General features: G+C 41.0%; 1 protein-coding gene across 3 annotated transcripts in view; it reads left to right on the top strand.

Moving 5' to 3' along the window:
• The window catches only part of PAK2 (p21 (RAC1) activated kinase 2), a 1,025,622-nt gene that overhangs the window by 763,537 nt on the left and 250,025 nt on the right, over positions 1-12,060 (top strand). For all 3 annotated transcript variants that reach the window (XM_086943970.1, XM_086943969.1, XM_086943968.1), the window contains exon 9: positions 94-142. In XM_086943970.1, the coding sequence (XP_086800096.1) occupies positions 94-142 (49 nt within the window). The remainder of the gene's footprint in view (positions 1-93; positions 143-12,060) is intronic.

Here is a 12,060-nt window from a genome sequence, read left to right on the forward strand (position 1 = left end):
CTCAAGAGTTTATTTTTTTACTTGTAGGTCAGATTTCAAAAAATAAAAAATGGATCAAATACTTATTAACGTGTCATGTTTTACATTTCACAGCGCTTCTGGAACAGTTTTCACAGCCATTGATGTGGCCACAGGACAAGAGGTAGGCATTAGATTTTACCCCCATAATTTGGGGCAAACGTCTATGTGCTTTTCTGTACTTTTAAATGAGATAAAGGTCTTTCCCTTCAATCGATTTCCTGGGTGTTGTATAATTGGCTCTCTTACAGTTACTCCAGTATAAAAGTTTCTAAGAACCGATTGAGGGAAACTATATGTTTCAGAATTGCTAATTTGAAGTTTAAGATCAATGTTTTCTGATATGGTTTTCTTTTTGTTTAGGAATGCATCGATTTTATTTTTAGCTTCTCAGGGAAGGTAGTGTTTGAGGCATGTGAGCTGTAGATCACATGCTTTGCTTACTCCTGCCATATAGTGTTGAGTCAGGATGTTGGCAAGTTATTTTTCTTCAAAGAAGTCTTTACAGTGAAGAGGTAAGGTGACTCCTCCTTTCGGTGATAGTGTGCATGGGCATTGACTCCCTTGTTGGATTGTTTTTCTCCGCCATCCGGTTCGGACGTGAATTGCTGCACTACGGTTCGAAATTGTTCTTTGGGTTCCCCTCGGTACTCAATCCACTATACCCACATCGGAATTGTTTCGTATGCGTATCCCACTTCTAAGCGTATTGGTCGAAGAAAATTAAAATGTGATCGGAAACCTCGTGGGAGGCCTAACCGCGTCGGTCCACCTCGCAGTTGATGGAACGGACTCCATTCAAATTCTGCCCTCTGTGCCACGCAAAATATCAGTGCACTGACTCGCACAAAGCGTGCAACTTAAGCTCATCTCCAGAGCAGGACGAACAAGACTGCAACGCATGCAGTTTCTTTCGATCCAAGAAAATTCTCTGCAGTCGTCACTAACTACAAAGAGAAACTTGATGCAAAAAAAGTAATGGGTTGCATGTATGCTGTGATCCAGCAGCTGTCCAGTGACATTTAAAAACCATTTGTTGGGATTCATTATTTTACGAGTGAAGAAAACCCAGCTGGGTGGTAGATCTTCTTTGTTCGGAGCGTCCAAATTATGGAACTCCCTCCCTAATTCCTTGCGTCAGATTTCCTCTGAAACACAATTTAGGAAGGCAGTTAAAACATGGCTTTTTAACCTAACTTAATCCCATGGGACTTGTTCGCTGCTGTCTCCCGCGTTTCACTTGTCGCTCGAGCGCCGGGACACCTCTTTGGAGGTAGCTGTTTGCGCGCCTTAAATGCCTGTATTATTATTAATATAAGATTCCTTTAAAAAAAAAAAAAGGTCGGTACTAACCCATCTCCTCTTCCACCATGTTCCCCTACACCTTCACCACCTTCTCCAATATTGGAACATTTAATATGGACACCACACAATTCGCCACCCTCGCAGGATGATGATGAACATATTCAGTTACCTGTAGATCCCTGGAAAGACTACACTATTGATTGATCCACCTACAGATAATGATCCAGACATTTACCCTGCAGAGCCTTCCCTGCATGATGACAATGTAGGTTATTTAGAGTTCCTTGCTAGAGCTGCACAGTATCATGGGGTACAACTACACAAGGAATTCCTGGAAGGTTTCTTGTTCGAAACTTTGAGTAGTACACACAGATCTAGTCACTCTCCTTATGCTCAAAGGTGTGATGAGACACTCCGAGGACATCTTTAAAGCCTGCTCCCTCTGACACAGCCTTCATTAAGGGGCAGTTACCTCTAGACTCGGTTGTTGTCTCCAATGCCCTTAAATGTGCTAATTCACAAACCTCTGGGTATCTCTCCTCCCTTCTCCAGACAAACAGTCCAAATTATAGACACCTCTGGCAAACGAAGAGCTGCCCAGGCTGCAAATCATTGGCGCATCATCAACACCCTGGCCCTCTTAGCCAGGTATGATAGAGCGCTCTGGGACTAATAACTCTCAAATAAGCACAAAGCTAAAGCATAGGTTCTAGTACAAGAAGGAAAGTTTGTCTCCAATTCCTCTATTAGATGTGCGCCGATGCTGCCGACACTGCAGCTCTAGAGATTGACACTAATGTGTTACTCAGGAGACAAGCCTGGCTAAGGATTTCTGGTTTAAAACCTTGAGTCCAGCAATTCATATTAAACACTTCATTCGATGAAGAGAATTTTTTCGGGTCTGAAGTTGATCAGGCTTTAGAGAAAATAACAAAAAGACACAGAGGCAGCAAAGTCTATAGGAACTCTACAGTCTCACTCAAATAGGGCTGTCTCTCCTTTTATCATGGGGGAGGCTCTAAGACCACATCTTCAGACACCAGTGTTTCCTCCTATAAAGGCAACGGTCAACCTTCCTCCACTAGAGGTTTCTTTAGAGGAGGATATAGTTGAAACAACAGCAAGGGTAGAGGAAAGGATTCCACGTCCTGTAACTCCCCCTTGCTCTAACAAGCAGTGACTTACCTACCCTTCCACTGATCATTTAACACCTGTTGGTAGACGTCTTCTTCAATTTCTCCCCGTTTGGCAATCTTTAACAACAGACAAATGGGTGGTTATTGCCTGGAGCTTACCACCAATCTTCCAAACATTACTCCCCGGTCTCACAAATTGTCCCAAGAATATTTGCACCTCCTCAAACAGGAAGCCCTAGAGACGGTACCATTACAATATCAAGGGTCAGACATTACTCCCTGTATTTTCCAATTTCCAAAAAGGACGGCTCGTTAAGTCCTATTTTGGACCTCAGAGGACTGAACCGGTACTGTCAAAACATTTCCACATGATGACACTTCAACAAGTGCTTACACTTTTATAACAGGACAACTTTGTATACTCTATACTTAAAAGATGCATATTTCCACTTTCCAATTTACCCCGCTCATCGCAAATATCTCAGATTTGTGATAGCGGGTCAACATTACCTATTCAATGTACTACAGTTAGGAGTCCCCACAGCTCCGATAGTATTTACCAAATGCCTGTCCGTAGTCGCAGCTTGTCTGAGAAGACAGCATATCCACGTCTTCCCCTATCTAGAAGACTGGCTCATCAAAGCCAGCACTTGCCAGAAGTGTCTCTAACACACTCAGCTTTACTTACTACACCAACTAGGGGTTACAGTGCGCTGAAGTCCCATCTGCAGGCTTCAAACACACAGCCTTATTTGGGAGCCACCATAGACGCTCAAAAAGCTTTGCCTCTCCCAATGCAGCAAGAATTCACAGTAGTCAGTCTCTTCTCACTCAGTTTCTGCCCAACCACTCATTACCAACCCCATGCAAGACCTCACATTTGTTCCCTACAAGAATGCTTAGTATGTCAGTTGAACCTGTCGCAGGGTCAATTAACTGATCTAGTGTTGGTAGACTGCTGCACCCATCGCTCTCTGCAGCTGTGGAACCCACAAAATGTATCCAAAAGGCTGCCCTTCATAGACCCTGTTCCACAGATCGTGCTAACAGACAAACCGCTGACTGGTTGGGGTGCTCACTTACAGGATCACACAATCCAAGCATTGTGGAATCTAAAGCACAAAAGTCTCCATACAAATCACCTAAAACTACTAGCAGTGTTTCTAGTGCTCAAAGCCTTTCAAATTCGCCTTGTAGGCAAAACTGTCCTAGTTCGCATGGACAACATGACAGCTATGTACTATGGGATAAAACAGGGGAGTCACACACTCCACCTCTCATGCACAAGCCATTTGGAAATGGGCTATACGCCACAAGAATAATCTCCTGGCAGAACACCTTCCAGGAGTAAACAATCAAATTGCAGACCTTCTCAGCAGACAGAAGCAGCAAATCCATGAGTGAGAAATTCATCCTCAGGCTTTCCTACCCTACTTTCAGGAATGACGATTTCCTCAGATAGACCTGTTTGCCAGAGCAGAAAACGCAAAATGCCCAAACTTCGCCTCCAGGTTCCCACACCCGCTCTCCTAAGGCAGTGCCCTATGGATGAACTGGTCAGGGATATTTGCCTATGCTTTTCCGCCTCTCCCACTCATTTCACTGGTAGTTCGGAAGCTCAGGCAAACATCCCTCACATTAATTCTCATCACTCCAACATGGGCACCTCTCATCACTCCAACATGGGCACCTCAGTGCTGGTTTACCACCCTGTTGGAACTGTCAATAGTTTCACACCAGAAGCGCATCTCACCTCCAGTCTCCTCACTCAAAGCCATTGAGAAATCAAGCCTCCAAATCCCAAAGAACTCGACCTGCCGATCTGGCTCCTGAAGTCCTAGAGTTTGGTTATTTACACTTACCACCAGACTATAGGAATGTCCTAAGAGAAGCTGTAAAGTCTACTACTAGGACATGTTATGCAGCAAAATGGAAGCAATTTATCTATCGTAACAATATCAATCCTCTTGATGCTTCTATATAGAACATAATCAGTTACCTGTAGCCTACACATCCATTCGCTTAAATTTAGCAGCAGTAGCTGCATATTTGCAAAACAGGCAACACAAATCTCTCTTCAGATTACCAGTGATTAAAGCCTTTCTAGAAAGATTAAAAAGAGTGATACCACCAAGAGTCCCACCTGCACCAGTGTGGAACCCAAATATAGTACTTGCATTCGAATCAATGCATCGGTGCCAAATACAATTCCTCTCATGGAAGGTTGCTTTCCTCATCGCAATACCTTCACTGAGAAGAGTCTGTGAACTCCAGGCATTAACTATACAAGAGCCTTTCTTTTATGTTCATAGAGACAAAGTGGTTCTTCGCACCAATCCTAAATTTCTCCTTAAAGTAGTTTCTGCATTTCAATCAATCGGTTGAGTTACCAGTGTTCTCCCCTGAACCTGATTCTATAGCAGAACAAGATCTACACATTCTTGATTTTAGAGGAGCTTTACTATATTACATAGACCGAAAAAAAGAATAAAAAAACAAAGCAACTTTTTATTGCATTTTCTCCACCACACAAAGGCAATCCCATATCTAAATCAGGTATTGCAAGATGGATTGTAAAATGTATCCAGACATGATATCAGAAAGTAAAAAGAACTTTGCTAATACCCCCTAGAGCACATTCCACTTGCAAGATAAAGGCTGCTATGGCTGCCTTAGGGAATATTCCCCTTAATGACATCTGTAAGGCTCCAGTGCCGCTACTCAATTAGACAAAACCTTTTTCTCTCAAAACATCTGAATAAAACAATATGCTTTGTGTTCTTATTTACTTTCAGTTATTTTATTTTGTTCAATACTTATTTTTACTCTTATTATTGTTTTTTTTTTAATTTTCAAACTTCACATTTTTTAAGACCTTATGTACACAAAAAAAACGTTATTCCTCACAAAAACGTTTCTACATTTCAAAAAGAATCATTCAAACAATCATACCTCTCTCATACCGTTAAAGATGACATAAATTTACTAAATATTTGCTGGAATTAAGTTATTCACAGCACAGCCATTAACAATTTATTTTCTCATCAAGAAGCCTATTTTTTTCAATTTCTTTAGCTTATTCTATCCTTTTGGCTTTTTACAGTCTACGCGTTTCGAACTCGCATTAAGGAGTTCTGATCAGGACCATAGTCTGCAAAAAAGGAAAAAACCTTTCTTTAGGACATATATCTTTTCGCATACTGCCACCTCCATTACTGCTAGCCTCCTTATCTTACCTCTTTTGTATCAAAATGCAGATGATGTGAGTTTGCCCCCGACGTGAACTCAATTCTATTGCAAGGAAAATGCAGAAAGTCACAACCCACATCCAACATTGAGCATCCGTAAACATCCTACACCATTATCGTGCCACTTACTTTTATGTGTATTGAGTGTCCGACTTTGTTTACTCGACTGCCTGGCTCTCTAACAAAGAAAAGAACCAATAAGTTGTGGTTTACAACTTTAGCCACGCTGCTACGTTACAGTTCATTCGATTAGTCAGCCCGTTCTTACTTCATTCGTGGGTTCAGGTTTCCTTGTACAATAGTCGTGTGCTCCCGTCTGGAAAAAACCAAGAGGAGATGGTATTACACGCCCAAGAGTCTGGAGTTAGTTTGTGCTTGAAGGTGTACCCAGCCATGCGTCAATATTTACCTTAAAAGATCAGGGCACGGAGCATAAAGTGCTTTCCTTCTGAGTTTGAACACCGCGTCAAAAGTGAATGGCGTGAGCTTCCGGGTCCGCAAAGGATCATGGGGGATGTATTTCCGGTCTAGCTGTGCCCATTAAATGTACCAGCTCGATTCCATATATGTTACTTGTTTGGATTAAGTTTTAACGTTTGTCCCAAAATATGATCGACTTTTGCAATCTTGGATTTGCGTTTTTTATATTAGTCATGTTACCGTGCCACTTCATTTTCCTTTGGTCTTTACAATGTTTTCCACTTTATTTTCCTTGGACTTAACAATATATGGTGGGGCACGTCTGAAATAGAATGTTTGTGCTCGTTCCGCATAGATTGTGCGCAATTGGTGATACTAATTTATATCATATCTCTGGGTCACATTCTGCCAGTTGTGCGAAGAATCATGGGATATGTAGTTTAGCTGTGTTAGTATGCATCTTCATTCTTCTCCGATGTCACTTGGTCCGTTTTTTTTGGAGCAAACGCACTGATAGCAAATGTCTGGAGAATCTCCACGTGTGTGCTCAGCAAAGCCTTATGTGCAATATTCAGATACAAGCTGTAATATGTTTGACAATAGCCGGATTGCTCTGGTATTATCTTCATGTGTGAGGTCTTTCCAGGATCTAAGTGTTAGAATTTAACTAGCAGGACAACACGGGTTGCGGATGGTCTACAGTTATCAAACCACCTAGCAATCTCTCTAATGGCCTGTGTTGTGAACTTGTTTCAGCATTATCCGCTACCAATTCTACATTCTATTCAGGTGTCCACACAATTTAACATAGTTTCAACATCTGTCAGCTCATTCAAACCCTGTATGGCCGAGTTAAATTTGACTATTAGCATAGCTTCCCTTCGCGAGAGCTTTGCTTCCAAGTCACCGCCTCTTGCGTCGTTATCCACTTTCGAAATTACTGTCCAAATTAGGTCTGTTTCCTTGTGATTCTTTTCCCGCCAATGGTTTACAAGGGGTGCTTTCGCTACATTGTTTAATCTGGATGTATGTTGTTGTATCCTGAGTCGCCCCTCTTGATTAGTTTTCCCAATGTACACTTGGTTACAGGGACATACGATTCCATATATCACGTACCGGGATTTGCAGTTTGTGAATGTCTTGTGTTTCCAGATAATATTTTTATGTTCAAATATGATTCCTTCTTTTGTTGTATCACAACATGAGCATGTACCACATTTATGGTGTCCTTGGATAGGCGGTAGACATCGTTCGTAAGTTGGGATTTTTTTCTTGTGGAAGGGCTGCTCTTACTAATTGGTTAGCAATGCTGCAGTTCTTCTTGAATGCGAATAATGGTTCTTTTGTAAAGGCAATCAACAAGTTATATGGGGATGGCGGCACTCCTGGGTAAACGTTTCAAATAGGTCAGTGTCGATACGATAATAATCGTGTCTTTGGGTGCCAGGGAAAGAGTCCCTCCCGGCCGGTAGGGGCTCAAAATTTTAACTCAAGAGTAAGGGGAGTGCAGGAGTCGCCCACACTGCTTCCTAAAGCACACCTGTGGGAGACGAAGGCTCCTTCAACAAATTCCAATGTAAGTAATCCAGGTCTAGAAACTGAAAAATTTCTTATTCAATGGTAATCCATTTAGAGAACTTTATTTTGTAGGTCACATGTTACATCATAGTGACTGTATTGAAGAATGGTGCACGCAATTTAATTTTCAACAACATCCAATTGTATTGATGATGTCCCTATGCATTTCGGGACGGGGCCCTTCATCAGGGGACAATTCACAAATCTGAAAATGAAAGTTATCGTATCAGGAAGGGGAGCTCTCAACCACAATATTAAGTACATCACTAAAAAAATAAGATGGTCAAGGGGTGAGCTTAAATAGATGTCCAAACCAGTGGAATAACACTAAAGAGATGTGTGAGTAAGAAAAACAGTAAAGCACCCAACACAGTAACTACTAAAAAGTGACAAGGAAATCTAAAACTGAGAGTGTACCAAAGTCTTTCTCAGTTGTTGTAAAACCTCGTGTTGAAAGAAGACATCGTGAAAAAATAATAATAAACATAAAAATACCGGTCTGTCTCGTGACGAAAAGGCATTAATCATGGGGACAGTGAAATAATGGCAAGATTCCAGTGAAGTTAAACCATAGTGCTCGGCGTGGGAATCGCGTGAACATCGCCCGTGCAAGTAATTAGCTCCGTGTTGGCTCGAGCGCAACGAACGCATAGCACGGACAAGTTACATCTGATATAAGGCCCCCGTGTGGGTAAACCGCAAAGGAATAAATACAGTAGTAAGGGCTTACCAGAGGTCGTGCGTGGAAAGCACAAAGCAGGTCTAACAAGTGGGTCGGCACTCCGTGAAGCAACACGGAAGTTAATGAAATAAAGGGAAACTAAAAACGGACCAAGGTAGTGAAAGATAACATGCCGATGTAGGGAACCAAACTACTAATGAGAAAATAAAAGTATATTGAGGCTGAGCCCAGAGGTCAAAACCATGAAAATGTATACAATGGACAAAAATATAAAATAAATCACAAAAAAATTCAAATGGGGGTAAACATGATAGACGAACAAATGACGGCGGCCACCTTGGGAGGGTCGTACTTCCCAAAGGTTTAATCATCAATACTAGAATAAGGAATAAAAAGGGTTATTGAGGGAAAATGGGAAAATGTACAAAACAGGGTGAGAAAAGTTACAAAGAAAGGTAAAGAATGAAGCTAAATGCACGTGGGTAGACAAAAATGGCATTAGACAGTCGACAAAATCGGAGAGACCACGAGAACGTAAGGTAGTTCAGAAATTGTGAGAGAAAAGCAAATAATTAGAGGAATATAGGAGGGTAAAGAAAAAGTAAGAGAAACAAGGGGAACACCGATATATTGTGTTGAGGATTGGTACATAAGTCTTGGAACACACAAATGAAACATCAACCATGGCACATAGTAGGAGGTTCAGGGCTATACATCTTTTGCTACTTCTAATTCCATGTTTTTATCATTTTTTTCTCGTTCATCACTATCTTTCACTATCTTCCTGATCTTTCTTCTAGTGTACTATCTCAGATGTCCTTCTGTATAGCCCTGAACCTCCCATACGCTCTTTCGATATTTCATACTATGTGCCATGGTTGATGTTTCATTTGTGTATTCCAAGACTTATGTACCAATCCTCAACACATTATTTTGGTGTTCCCCTTGTTTCTCTTACTTTTTCTTTACCCTCCTATAATCCTCTAATTATTTGCTTTTCTCTCACAATTTCTGAACTACCTTACGTTCCCGTCGTCTCTCCGATTTTATCGACTGTCTAATGCCTTTTTTGTCTACCCACGCGCATTTAGCTTCATTCTTTACCTTTCTTAGTAACTTTTCTCACCCTGTTTTGTACATTTTCCCATTTTCCCCTCAATGACCCTTTTTATTCCTTATTCTAGTATTGATGATTGAACCTTTGGGAAGTACGACCCTCCCAAGATGGCCGCCGTCATTTGTTCATCTATCATGTTTACCCCCATTTGAATTTGTTTGTGATTTATTTTATATTGTTGTCCATTGTATACATTTGCATGGTTTTGACCTCTGGGCTCCGCCTCAATATACTTTTATTTTCCCATTAGTAGTTTGGTTCCCTACATCGGCATGTTATCTTTCCCTACCTTGGTCCGTTTTTAGTTTCGCTTTATTGCATTAACTTCCGTGTTGCTTCACGGAGTGCCGACCCACTTGTTAGACCTGCTTTGTGCTTTCCACTCACGACATCTGGTAAGCCCTTACTACTGTATTTATTCCTTTGCGGTTTACCCACACAGGGGCCTTATATCAGATGCAACTTGTCCGCGCTATGCGTTCGTTGCGCTCGAGCCAACACTGAGCTAATTACTTGCACGGGCGATGTTCACGCGATTCCCGCGCCGAGCACTATGGTTTAACTTCACGGGAATCTTGCCATTTTTTCACTGCCCCCATGATTAATGCCTTTTCGTCACGAGACAGACCGGTATTATTATGTTTATTATTATTTGTTCACGATTAATGTCTTCTTTCAACACTAGGTTTCAGAACAACTGAGAGACTTTGGTACACTCTCAGTCTTAGATTTCATTGTCACTTTTTAGTAGTTACTCTGTTGGGTGCTTTACTGTTTTTCTTACTCGCACATCTCTTTAATGTTATTCCACTGGTTTGGACATCTATTTAAGCTCACCCCTTGACCATCTTATTTTTTTAGTGATGTACTTAATATTGTGGTAGAGAGCTCCCCTTCCTGATACGATACCTTTCATTTTTCAGATTTGTGAATTGTCCCCTGATGAAGGGCCCCGTCCCGAAATGCATAGGGACATCATCAATACAATTGGATGTTGTTGAAAATTAAATTGCGTGCACCATTCTTCAATAGTCACTATGATGTAATATGTGACCTACAAAATAAAGTTATCTCTAAATGGATTACCATTGAATAAGACATTTTTCAGTTTCTAGATCTTGATTACTTACATTGGAATTCATTGAAGGAGCCTTCGTCTCCCACAGGTGTGCCTTAGGAAGCAGTGCGGGCGACTCCTGCACTCCCCTTACTCTTTTGTAAAGGCTTCATCCAGATTTTTTAATAAATGGCAGTTTTTTTTTACCACCTTTTTTAATGTGTTTGGTGTTTGTTTCAACATTCTGCCCAAACTCTTTCTGTCAGTTTCTTTTTTTGTCTTTCTTTCAAGTAAGCTTTCTCGTGGTGTCCACCACGCTCTCTTGAAAGATTTTTTCAATAGTTTTTTGGGGTTTCTGCGTTGCAACAAATTATTTGTCAGATTCTCTGCATGTCTTAAATACTCATCCTTGTACTGGCAATTCCTTTGGACTCTTAAATATTGTCCATATGGGTGATTATCTTTGAGGCTGCGAGGGTGATTACTTTTGAAGTGGAGAGCCTTGTTGCGGTCTTTTGCTTTTTTATAGAGAAATGTCACTAGACCGCCTTCTTAGGGATAAACCTCTACATCCAAGAATGGCATTTTTTTCTGAGAATGTTCCATGCTAAATTTGATTGTTGGAACTCTATTGTTCCATTCATGGAATTTATTCAAATCCTCCTCTGAGCTGGTCCAGACTAAAAAAATATTGTCTATCTATTGATACCAATTATTTATCCATTGGACAAATGGATTATCCCGATATATAAAAGTCTCCTCATATTTCGACTTAAATAGGACTGCCAATTCTGGGGCGAAGGGGCATCCCATAGCCACACCGCCTGTTTGGAAGAAAAACTCTCCATTGAAATTGAAATAATTATTTTTCAATGCAAACTCTGCAAGTTTTAGGATGAAGGCTGTTGGTATTTGATGGGGTCTTTCTCTCTCTTCTAGAAATGCTTCTAACACATAGATCCCCTCTTCTTGCGGGATTTGTGTATATAAGGACGTAATGTCCATTGTCACCATCCAGTGATTGTCTTAATTGTATTAGATTGTCATCAATTTATTTATAAAGTCTGTAGTATCCTGTATGAATGATTTGACGTCTGATAGAAAAGGTTTAAGAAAAAAATCAACAAACTTAAATAGGTTCTAGTAATGATTCGCAACCAGAAACTATTGGTCGTCCCTGGTGTGTTTTTTCATTTGTATGTGTTTTTGGTAAAACATGAAATAGTGGGGTCCTTGGATGTTTAATTTTTAGGTACTCCATCTCCTTTTTGCCCAGGAATCCCTGTTCCTAGCCATCATCAATGATTTTATGTAATTCATGTTTCAAGTCCGATGTTGGGTCTTTATTTATTTTCCGGTAACATGAAACATCATTAAGTTGTCTTTTCACCTCAAGAATGTACAAGGCGGGGGAGGAGCTTCGCGGGCAAGCAAGATGGCCGCGTAAGCTCGGAGCTCCGGAGACCCTCCGATCCTCCACATAAATCCTGATGAGAATC

The sequence above is a fragment of the Lissotriton vulgaris genome, chromosome 11, assembly GCF_964263255.1.
Source record: "Lissotriton vulgaris chromosome 11, aLisVul1.2, whole genome shotgun sequence".
Classification (NCBI taxonomy): Eukaryota; Metazoa; Chordata; class Amphibia; order Caudata; family Salamandridae; genus Lissotriton; species Lissotriton vulgaris.